This window comes from Myotis davidii, unplaced genomic scaffold (genome assembly GCF_000327345.1).
Source record: "Myotis davidii unplaced genomic scaffold, ASM32734v1 scaffold892, whole genome shotgun sequence".
Lineage (NCBI taxonomy): Eukaryota > Metazoa > Chordata > Mammalia > Chiroptera > Vespertilionidae > Myotis > Myotis davidii.
Window position 1 is genome coordinate 271150 of NW_006284341.1, and position 12498 is coordinate 283647.

A 12498-nucleotide genomic window follows, 5' to 3' on the forward strand; every position below is an offset into this window, starting at 1 on the left:
AAAGCAGAGCAGTGGGCAAGGACGGGCCAAAGAAACTGACACAGCTGATCAGCCATCTGCGGTCAGGCTCAGCAGTCTCATTCACTGCTTTGGTTTTCAAAGGCATCAATGCTGGGCCGAGCTGTACGCCCTCAGAGCTGTGAACTCGACTTCATGGTATGAGTAAGAGCAGAACGAGATGAAAAGGCCTAGTAGTGGTCCATGAAGGATTCTTTGGGGAGGCCCAATACACGTTTTGTGGCACTGTGATTTCTGAAAGCTGTTTGCTGGGACGTAATATGATATAGCAACAGCTCGGCCATATATGCTAATACAAGTATAGTAAGCAGTCGACTCAGTCACTTGTGGCCCAAATGTTGCATATTTGAATGATATTTGAATTTTTTAATTTTACCACGCCCTTAAAATATGGACATTTGGATTTTAAAATGCAGTTAAAAGGGATTTGAGTAACTGAAGGCAGCAAGGGAAAGCTGGCTATACTAAATAGCCATTTCTTTGCCAGCAGATAGATCTCTTCCAAAAAAACCTACCAACTTCCTGCAGAATTCACTGGAGAGAGAAGAGGTATTTTGGGTGTGTGTATGTGTGTGTGTGTGTGTTTTTTTTTTTTTAAAAAAAACAACAACAACATACTAGTCTCTTGGGAGCTACTGATTTGCAAAATTACTGGCATTTATCCACTTCTCATCTGGGATAAACTTACCTCGACCTGTGTGAGGTGCTATTTATAAGGGTTCTTTCTCTAAACATAGTTTAGCAGGCCCTCCCTTCCTCTTCACCATCTGCACACAGCAACCCTACTGGGCCCTGTCCCATCTCCTTCCTGCTCCAGGGAAAACACGGACCAGGAGTCAGGAGACCGGCTGTGACAGAAAAGTCACCATCAGGCGTCAACTGACCTCCTGGGTCTGAGCCTGCTCATCTCACCACCGCAGGGGGAGAATAAGATCTGCCTAAAGCTAGTAACAAATAATGTTTCCGCACTGCACTCCTCTGTGCCAGACACTGTTTACGTGTTTTACTAGTCCATTGCCACCCCCGACCATTGGATGGGATAGATACTGTCATTATCCAGGTTTTACTTATTTAACTTGCCCAAGCTCATGTGGCTACAAAGTGCCAGAGCCAGGCTTAGACCCAGGCCCTCTGGCTCAGCGTTCAGGCTTTTCATCACTGCATTAAAATAGCCGATAGGAATATTATGAAGCTCCCATCAAATACACGCTGGCTGTTTGTGTGAGTGTGCTATCATTAACATTAGGCAACACTTTGAAGAGCACATGCTACTCATTTTAGGGAGATGCCTCTAGGGCAGGGGTGGGGGGCATCCAGGCCACGATAGGACCCATGAAATCATTTGGTCTGGCCCTGGCAAGGCCTTAGGGCTGAGTTAATTAAATGTCTGACCAGCCAAAACCGGTTTGGCTCAGTGGATAGAGCGTCGGCCTGCGGACTGAAAGGTCCCAGGTTCGATTCCGGTCAAGGGCATGTACCTGGGTTGCGGGCACATCCCCAGTGGGAGGTGTGCAAGAGGCAGCTGATCGATGTTTCTCTCTCATGGATGTTTCTAATTCTCTATCTCTCTCCCTTCCTCTCTGTAAAAAATAAATAAAATATATTAAAAAAAATGTTTGACCAAATATAGCAGGCTAATTTTTAAGTTGCTAATTTTGTATGGGAAATCCTATCTAATAAAAGAGTAACATGCAAGTTAAACATCACTTCGCTATAAAGATGTCAGCACCCACAGCCAATAAGGAGGGTATATGCAAATTGATGTGACAAGGCGAGAGGTGGAAGGCGGCCCTGGGCTGGAGCGAAGCAGAGAGGCGGCTCCAGGCCGGAGTGAAGGTGGTGCCCGCAGCCAGGGGAAGGAAGGCCTATTCTTGCATGAATCTTCGTGCATTGGGCCTCTAGTGGTGTAATAAAGGAGCTGGTGATTAGTATAGATAGATAACTGTAGGCAGCTTCACCTTCTGTTCCGAGAACTGCTGACAGTGTTGCCAATATGTCATGTAGACACAGTTGGCCTCTGCTGATTGACTGACTGTCTTCCTCTCAAACAAGAGTAATTCAGGACTCCAGGCCACGGGGCGGGGCTCAGGGGCAGCGAATTCAGGGCCTGCTAGGAAAACCTAGGGAGGAGCCAGGCAGCAGCCCTGGGCTGTTTTCTTAGCTGAAGTTCACCCAGAGACGTCAGGGGCTGTTTATGTCCGGTGACAGCAGTGGAATCAAGCCTCTCTCCTGTGGTGTGACCCATCGGAGCAGAAAGGCCCGGGGCACCCGACTGCCATACAGAGGTCCTCCTTCAAGAGTGGCTGGAAGGCTGGTGCCAGAAAGCTGTCCCATCTACTTAGCATGGTCTCTCGGTATCGGGAATCTCTGATACACAAGAAACAGTATTTCTTTAAATTCAACTAAGCTCCTTCTCCTCCCTCCCAAATGACCTTCCTGCTTTTCCTGTTTCAGTCATGACACTCAACCTCGGCCAGGAACGTGGGAGTCATCCTCAGCCCTCGCCTCTCTTCCATGCTTCACATCTAATCTGGTACCGGTTCTATTTTACTTTTTTTTTCTTCAATCCATCCGTTTCTCACTGCTTCTACTGTGTTGCCCTTAGACCTGTGCCGTCACTCCCTGGACAGCTGTGACACCCTCCCTACCGCCCTCTCTTCCTCCTCACACAGCTGCTGCAATGCAGATCTCCCTGCTGATCAACGGGGTGTGTGTATGTGTGTGTCTGTCCCCGTGTCCTCACACAGCTGCTGCAATGCAGATCTCCCTGCTGATAAACGGGGTGTGTGTATGTGTGTGTCTGTCCCCGTGTCCTCACACAGCTGCTGCAATGCAGATCTCCCTGCTGATAAATGCTGTGTGTGTGTGTGTCTGTCCCCGTGTCCTCACACAGCTGCTGCAATGCAGACCTCCCTGCTGATGAACCTGGGCAGGGGTGGGGTCGGGGGTGGGGAGCGAGGTGGTGACTTGCGATGCTGGCCAAGATGGCATAACCCCCTGAGGCCTCTCTCCCTGCTTACTGCAGCCAACGTCCTAGGCTCGTCCTAGGCTCGGAAGAGGGCTCAGTGAAGTGAACTATGGCAGTGACCTGGAGGGCAGCCAGCCTCGAAGTATATCCATAATGGAGGTGAGTTTATGTGTGAGCTCTGACCCGAGAATAGCCCCCAGGCAGAACTACACAGACAGTGTGGTGGCAAAAACTCCAGGAAAAGCCCTGCCTTTAAAACCAGAGGACGAGAAACAGGGGCTGTTGTGAGCTCAAGAGGGGGGTGGGGGACTTCCTGTTTCGAAATCCCTTCTCTCCTTTTTTCCTCGCCCTGCCCCCACCACAGGTGACTCCACGGAAACAGAGCTGCAGGGGAGGCTCCTGCATTTAAACTCCAAGAGAAAACCCTTCTCTCTGTCAGAGCAACTGGGAAAAGGACCCGTGGTCCAAAGAGCACGAGGGAATCCTCACCACCTTTTTTCTTCCTTTTTTGAGGGTGGTCCCAGCAGTGCAGAATGGTACAGCGCTCAGGTTGCTATACCTGTTGCTAGAACTTATCTTTCTATATAACCATGAGAATGTGTCTTTCTGGCCAGGAAAATGGGCTGCTGGGAGCCAGAGAGGGGGAGGGGGCACTGAACAGTAGAGAGCTGGAAAAGATCCCCTATTCTGTGCAGAACTGACCTAAGCTGCACGTGTGTGGGACAGACCCACAGAGGCACTGCAAAGACTTTGAGAATGGAACGCGATAGAAATAACTGCCCAAGTCCCAGGCTAAGCCCTGAATGGTTCCAGTGTGGGACACAGCCAAGTCTCTGAACCACCACCCAGAGGGGGCCTACAACTTGTAGTCAACATTTTCCAGGAGATTTTAACAGAACCCAGAGTCCCACAGCATAACACTCAAAATGTGCAGAATACAACACAAAATCACCCAAGATAAAAAGAACCGATGAAATGTGAGCACTTCAGGGGGAGATCATCAACAGGCACTAACACCAAGAATAACCCCAATGTTGGGATTATTACCAAAGCCTTTAAAATACTTTTTGTAACGATGCTCCATGATAAAAGCAAGCACCCATGAAATGAAAAGGTAGAAGTTCTCAGTTTCTTGTCGTGTCTATTTCTTTGCTGACTGAATAGAAATTTTTTTTTAAAATATATTTTATTGATTCTTTACAGAGAGGAAGGGAGAGAGATGGAGAATCAGAAACATCGATGAGAGAGAAACATCGATCAGCTGCCTCCTGCACATCCCCCACTGGGGATATGCCCGCAACCCAGGTACATGCCCTTGACCGGAATCGAACCTGGGACCCTTCAGTCCGCAGGCCGACGCTCTATCCACTGAGCCAAACCGGTTTTGGCTGAATAGAAATTTTAGTATTGAAAACTATTTTTGAAATTAAAAAAAGGAAATCACTCGCAGAATGGAGACAGGCAAGTCAGTGAATTTGAAGATAGACTAACAGAAATTATCCAACCAGAAGAAGTGACAAAAAAAACCAGACTGAACAACAACAACAACAACAAACCCGGAGCTTCAGGGACTTGTGGGACAATATCAGAAGGTCTAACATTTGTGTCATGTCACCAGAGTCCCAAAAACAGAAGAGGAAGATCAGCACACAAAACATATTTGAAGACATCACGGCTGTAAACGTCCTACATTTGGTGAAAGACATACATTTATGTAATCAAGAAGCTCAGCAAACCCAAACAGGATAAACCAAAAAAAATCAGGCCCACCCACATCATAATCAAACTACTGAAAATCAAAAATAAAGAAGAAAAATTTTAAAGTAGCCCGAGAAAAACAACACATTGCGTATGAGAGAAACGAGTATTTACATGACGGCATTTCTCACCAGAGACCATGGAAACAAAGTGCAGCAACAATTCTAAAATGCTAAAGAAAAGGGAACAGGCAGCCCAAAATCCCTGTGAAAATACCCTTCAGGAGCGACAGCGGAATTCTTAGATGAAGAAAAACTGAAGGAATGTGTCACCAGCAGACCTATTCTAAAGAAATGCGAGGGCAAGTTTTTCAGGCTGAAAGGAAGACAGAGCAGAGAGGGAAGCTTGGGACTTCAAGACTGAAGGAGGAGGAACGGAAAGGGCAGTTGAGCACCATCTGGGTCACTAATGGTCTCTTGGGGAAAGCCAATTCCAGGGAACAACAGATTCTTTTTGCCTTTTAAAATTTTCCACTAAGTCTCTACGCCAAAGCCTTTTGCCCTCAGAATCGAGAATCATGGGCTCTGCTCAAGGAGGTTTTTGCCAATAGATATGGCCGGGTTTAGCTAAGGAGTTGGTATCAAACTGTCTTTAGTTTTTATGTATGTCAGAAGTTCAGACAATGAAAGTGTTTCATATTTTAAGTAACACATTTACTTGGAATATTATAATTCATCATCTAGGCTGGATATATAAATAGAAAATATATTACAATGGAATTAATTTAAAATTCCAATTTCAATTTAACAAACATTAATAAATCAGGACTCTAGTTTCCACTGACTTTTGGTGAGTTTCGTGCCTAGATAAGCACCGTAGGGTATTAATAACTTTGGAATATTGGGCAACAAATTTCTACTTTGCAAAAGTTGGTGAAAGGCTACCCTCTGCCTCAGAACAGTCTTGGGGAGTGAATACTGACCATGTGTCATTTTTGAAAATCATTGTTAGAAAGCTTGTACATCAGGAGAACTGCACTTTCAACTTTACGCTGAACATTTTAATAGATGCCTTCAACTTCATGTCACGTTCACATATTTTCTCTTTACAAGTCAGATATGCAAATGTAAGTACCACTCACAAAAATTCTATTACACATTCATAAGCTTGTAGTTCATCAAAACAAACAAAAAACTCTCAAAGGTTTCTCCACTGCTGAAGGCAGAAATCGAACCCTTCAGCATTTCACACAAAAGCCCCTGGTGATCATGAGGTGGCTCCAGTGGATCCTCCCAGCCTCATTTCCTGCTGTATGTGGCCCTCCTTTATTTTCTAAATTTGGTCATTTCTAATTTAGTCACTTTTTAAAATGTTTTTATTGACTTCAGAGAGTAAGGGAGAGGGAGAGATAGAAACATCGATGATGAGAGAGAATCATTGACCAGCTGCTTCCTGCACGCCACCTACTGATGATTCAGCCCAAAACCTGGGCATGTGCCCTGAGAATTGAACCATGACCCCACTGGTTCATAGAATGATGCTCATCCACTGAGCCTCACCAGGTGGGCTAGTCACTTTGTTTTATATTCCAAAATACCAAGCTACCAGAAGTTCCTTTCTTCAAGACACACCCTCCTTATGTGTTTCCACACCTCTAGGTCTTTTTCCCCACTCCATTTCCTTTGTCTTGAATGCTCCCATCTCCTCTTGTCTGACTCATTCCGATTACTTCAATATAAAATGTGACGATCCAGTTTTGTGAAAATAAATAGTATGTAAAAAAAACCCACCAAAACAACAACAAAAAAAACCCCTCACACCTAGAATATAGGAAGTACTCAATAAATGGCATCTAATGTTATTCCCCATGAGGAATAATCCTCTCTTCCTTCACATACTCAGACCAAAAATACTTTGTGCCACATAATCCTCAGAATGAGAGGGTGATAATAAAGTGATGACAAAGAGGTTAAAAATAAAACTGAGATGTGGAGGGCAAAGCAATGAATAATATGCCACACTTCTGTTGTAGAGCAGGGTATATCTACATGAAAAAAATAAGAAAAGTAAAATGTTCCATTATTGAAAGATGTCATGGCAGCTTGATACCTGTAATAGGGTTTACGTAGTTCCCTCTGGGATAAACACAGAACAAAGCTAGGTGTGTTCCCGCGCTCAGAGGACCCATGCAATGGGGCGCTCAGCAGCACTGAGATAGGGATAGGAGGTGTGCCATGAAGCAGATGTTTAAAAGGGAAAACTGTGGGCAGGGAGAGAGTGTGTTACCACAGTGGCTGCATCAGCAAGTCAGCCCTGGCGCTGTGAGCCCCCTGAGCTGGAGCAGGAGGGAGAAAACCACTGAAGGAGGTGCTTCTAAACCCCCAAGACTTCCTGCCCCATAACTTCCTGCTCCCAGGGTCTGTATCCTGTGGTCTCCTTCCAATACATAAACACGAGGGCTTAGGACACATATTCTAAAATAAGTGAATGAAATCACATGAGAGAGTTTCTCCTAGAATTGGTACCACTGAACCATTTACATTCCAGACTCAGCAAGAGGCAAGCCTTAACAAAGAGTCCTTTCAGCACGCAGGCCTGAGCCACGGGCTGTAAGCACAGGGTGAGGCAGCCCTCTGGGCTGCAGGGAAAGTGAGCGGCAGGAACTTCTCCCCTGTAGGCACAGGCCAGCTTATATCTCCGTGGCTCGGGGAAGACAGCAGCAGCATGGTCATTTTAAAAACGTTTAGCAATGAACATTTCTGTAAGAGTATCAAATGCTAAATTCCAATGCTGTGCTTTCAAGTTATTCTTCACTGGGGTATGGCAAAGAGAGCTGGGGAATTTAAAGATTAACATTCCCTTTTCCAAAGTGTCTTTTGATGATCCAGTCTCTCCTTAAAATTTCTAGATTTTCTAGTTTTCCTTTTGCGCATGAATCGTGAATGAAAATTCCACGGGTCTCGAGAACAATGTTGTGGTCTCTGTGCTGGACTAGAAGGCAGGGGACCTGGGTTCTAGTCCCAGCTATGAGACCTTTAGGAAATAACTAATAGCCACTAACCTTCACTTTTGTCATTTATAAAAGTGAAAATGACAGGGGGGCTGTGAGGAAATTGCTCAAAGTGCCATGCAAGTCCGGAGGCCAATGATGGTTTGGGCGCGACTGGTGATGTGACAGGCCCCTTTCCCTCTTGCCCTAAGGGGCGTTACTGAGTAACCCTGCCGGGACCCTGACTAGCTTTCTGGGGAAAACAAAACACAGGTCCCAGTTCTTTACCTTCTTTTCATTGACATCCACCTGCTCATCTTCCTCACTCATCTCTTCTGGCATATGTTTGATTTTGTTCAGAAGCTCAGCCTTGGGAGCCGAGACGCTGTAGTAGGCAGGGCAGTTGACCAACATGCCCACTGCTTCCTTCTCTTCACTCCTGCGTCATAAAGAACAAAAAGTAGAGCCAGACATAGCACATACCAGAAGCTTCATTTCACCAGGTCTCTCCATTCAGAAATGTGTAAAAAAAATCCTGTTCAATTACCTCCTAGAAATTAGGATGAGCTAACTAGTGAATATTTACTAATGAGTGATAACCATGGGTAGAGCTCCAGAATCCAGGCAAACTTGGGATGAAAACCACCAAAGGCAGTACTGGGAAAGGAGGAGTGGGGATCAGGCCTGCGGACTTGCCGGATGACTCTGGGCAAGTCATTCACCTCTCTGCATGGTTCTCCTTTTGTGATAAACATAAGAAGGATATTGACTCCCCATTTCACAGAAAGACAGTGGGGAGCCAGGACTCAATCGCTGTGAAAATATTTTAAGGCTATTGAACATATCTCAGATTTTAAGTTACTTCCTACTCTTCCAGGGTCCCCACTATCCTTCTGATACAGACTATAATTGTTATTTGGACATTTGTCAGTATTCCTTCTCCCTATGCCTGACATCCTATATAAGCCCGAGAAATTTGGAGCTTGCTGTTCAATTAATATAAGGTGTGAAATCTACTCACTGATTTCACAGCAGGGGTTTGCAAGGCCGGGGAACAAATGAGTTGAGAAACCTGATACCTAGTGTTCTCTGTTTTACTATAACTAGAGGCCCAGTGCACGAAATTCGTGGCACTCGGGCAGAAAGAAGTCAGACATCCAGAAGATGTCTGGTCCACTCGGTCTAATTAGCATATTACCCTTTTATTAGTATAGATTAAGCTGCCTTTCAGACTTCCCACTGAATAAATGACTCTATGGAAGTAGGCTGGGCTCTCTCAAAGAAGTATTTCAACTGTTCAATCCTATAACATTACATAACATCTAGACCATCATTTTACTGTGGAATAAAAAAACCCATAAAAGTCTTTTTTACTAGTTTCCTGCTTGATGGGACTATTCCTCTAAGCAATATAATTACATCTAATTCAGTTAATTGAAAAAATAGGAAAAAGGTTTTTTGATATGTTCCCCTTGCTGCCCAGATATATTCATGACATTACAAATGGGCTTCTCATGCATTTATTTGATAACTAAATTTCACAATAGATATTTGCAGCCTCACCCACAACAGAGCAATGCTCATTCCCACCAGAAGATGGCACATGCCATCCTTTAAAATTCCTCCTGCAACAGCTACATGACCATTTCTCTTCTAAATTGACTGAGAACGTAGGTTCTCAATAATAATGCTAGGAAATGCTAAGGATGTACTTATACATTACATTGAAACTAAAAAGAAAATAAACTACTCTAAATCTTTCCCATAGCAGTACTTTAAGGAATCAAACATGCAAGAAGATATTAAATAACCCAGGAAAAATCAAAAGAATGAAACAAAGACTGCTCACGGTCCCTTTGCCCCCTGGGGCTGGGCGCTGGCACAGGTTATGGGGCTGTAACATGTGTGGCTCAGGGAGCTTCAGGGGCAGAGGCTCAGAGGCTGAACAAAACCATGAGTGTGTCCCAGTCAGACCTTCCTTGATTCTTAGAACATGAGCATTCACCCTAACTCTTCAAAGGTGAATGTCTCTAGACCAGTGGTCGGCAAACTCATTAGTCAACAGAGCCGAATATCAAGAGTACAATGACTGAAATTTCTTTTGAGAGCCACATTTTTTAAACTTAAACTACATAGGTAAGTACATTGTTATTAACTTAATTAGGGTACTCCTAAGGCTTAGGAAGAGCCACACTTAAGGGGCCAAAGAGCTGCAGGTGGCTCATGAGCCGCAGTTTGCCAACCACTGCTCTAGACTCTCATCCTTTTTACAAAGACCCGTTCAGTTCCACCTTGCAGGGGCGGGGGGTGGTGGTGGTGGTGGTGCTCTATCGTGTTCACCACTTCTATCCCCTCAGCACTGCCCTCTGTGGGGCTCTCTGTAAAGGTGACTGATGGAGAATGGGAGGGCTTCAATGTCCTCACTTATAAAATGGAGATCAAACTGGTAGCTATCTCAGAAGGTTCTTGTGAAAATTAAACAAGATGATGTTTATATAAAGAAATGAATGCATTTGACACAAAGAACATGAACAATAAGTATTAAGACTATTATTATTGTTACTAGAGGCCCGGTACATGAATTCATGCACAGGTGGGGTCTGGCAGGCCCACTCGATTGGGCTGGCTTGGGGGGAGGGGACGCGGGAGGTTGGCCATCCAGCCCCGACCCTGATAGGGGTGAGGGGGCTGACTGGGGGCGGGGCTGGCTGGGGGGAGGAACCTCGGGCAGTTGGCCCACTAGCCCCGCCCCCTGGTCGAACTCCCAGTCTAGGGGACAATTTTCATATTAGCCTTTTATTACATAGGATTATTTTTTATTGTTGGACAAGTGCCTGGTAACTCAAGGCCAGTCTGTCCCACCTCCTACACCTCAGAGCCATTCCCCGAAAGCTGACGGGGAATGTCACTCTTGGGTCACTCTTGGAAGCAGGACAAGATCAGGTAAGTAGCCCCAGATTTATCACCCGTGGGTGGAGATCACTTGCAAGTCTGCTTGGGGACATTACCAGGGACCTACCTCTTGCCTTCGTGTCCTGGGCAGCTGACGGCTCTCTGCATGGCCTTCCTCTTGACGCCGTTTTCCTGCAGCAAGTTACCATCGCGAGGAAACAAACCCTCCATCAGGTCCATGGTGGTCTTCAGCCTGGAGTCGGGGTCCAAAATGTCTGCCAGAGATTTGTCTTGGTGGACAATTTCCTTGGCCAGCACCTCCGTTCTGATGTCTTCTGACGTCTTCTGAGGACCGGGACTGGCATTGTCTTCTAAATCACGAGTACCACTGAGTGGGTCGTGGACGAGGCCTTGGGTCAGAGCAGGAGGCTGCTTTCCTGGGCCTGGCTGCCAGCCGAGGGGCCCAGCATGCTGGGGCCGGGCGCCCGCGGTGGGGGGCGGGCTGGGCCCGTGGTCCTCGGAACCTCTGACGGAAGTTTGGGGTCTGGAAGCTGGTATCTGATGGCCAACCGACTGGGCTGCCCCAGGCACGGGCCCTTCCTTGGCAACTGTCCTGTTGGCAGGTTTGCTGGAGCTACTGGATATTAAAAGGAAAAGAGAGAGAGGTGGTGAGAAACAGTCAACAGGAAGGTGAGGATGAGGGTGAAAGAGCTGTCACCACTGGGCTGGTGGGAGTGGGGTGAGGCGGGCACATTTCTGAGCATCCTAAGGGCCTTCAACTGACTGCTCGTGAGGAGGTCATGTGACTTTTTAAGGGGGATGAATCGAGTATCCCAGAACTTTCTGAAGGGCCCAGGTGGACAGAGGGAAGTGGTAAATCACTCTGGTATTGAGAGTGCTAGCAGGCAATGTGGTGGCTGGGTATTTTATTCCATGTTGTGAAAGATCACTCGTCCTAAGGAGTGTATGTTGGGAAATGCTTCTTCCTCATTCTTCTGGCTTCCAAGAGCAGGTTTTCCTAAGCGTTACTGCCCTTCAGCCCCACACTCGATTCCTTCCTAGTGTCTTTGGAAAGAGATGCTAACCACAGCTGGACCATTCATAGTCCAGCTCTTCTGTTTAAGAGCAAGGCTGCCTCTGGGCGTGTTCCTGCGTTCTCTCTCGCTCTCCCTCCATCTATTCAGGGTGTCCCCCCAAAATGTATACATACTTTAACAGCTGATAGCTCACTTTTGAAAATGAAATGTATTTTAATAAATACTGCCTTTATAATTATTCAAAATGTGTATATACATTTATTTGGACACCCTACATATAAAATAGACACACATGTGTATGTGTGGATGGCTGGCACGGCCTGTGAATAGGCAGGTAAACCTATTTAATCTGGGGGCTCAGTGTCAGGATGGAAGCCATTTCTCCGCATCAGCTCTCTCAGTAATGCAAGTGATATTTCTGTCTGCTGTATGCCTTCCTCTGACCTCTCATTCCTTAACTGACTCAGAACGTGGGCAGGAAGGAGGGATGCTACTGATGTCGCCCCATAGAAGCGAACTATGCCTCCTGGGTGAGGGCTTTCGTTTCCACTGCTCTCACTCCTTGCTGCCCAATGACTGCTCGTATAACCACCACCCAAGGTAAACAAGAGCATCAACCTGCCAGCTTCCGGGGCTGCGCTTCTATAAAAACCCTCCACACCAGGGCTCTCCTGTGGCCAAAAGCAGGAGGGTCTAGGAGGCCTGGGGTGTGAAAACCTCTCACTAGTGAGGGAAACCCTCTCCTCCTTAGCTAAGGGCCTGCCCTACCCAGTCTGCCCACTCACCTCGCAGGGGGCTCCATGCCATCCTCGCTGTCCAGCTGTGCCTCACACAGAGCTTGGGGAGGAGGGGGAGGAAAGTCTTCCCAGCTATTCACTAGGATTTCCTGGCTTGGG

General features: G+C 46.4%; 1 protein-coding gene across 1 annotated transcript in view; it reads right to left on the minus strand.

The window, feature by feature from the left end:
* Window positions 1-12498, minus strand: part of SHROOM3 (shroom family member 3) — a 60636-nt gene that overhangs the window by 10198 nt on the left and 37940 nt on the right. The window contains exons 7-9 of the mRNA XM_015570211.1: window positions 12388-12492; window positions 10693-11202; window positions 7962-8112 (exon numbers count right to left, since the gene is read on the minus strand). Of these exons, the coding sequence (XP_015425697.1) occupies window positions 7962-8112; window positions 10693-11202; window positions 12388-12492 (766 nt within the window). The remainder of the gene's footprint in view (window positions 1-7961; window positions 8113-10692; window positions 11203-12387; window positions 12493-12498) is intronic.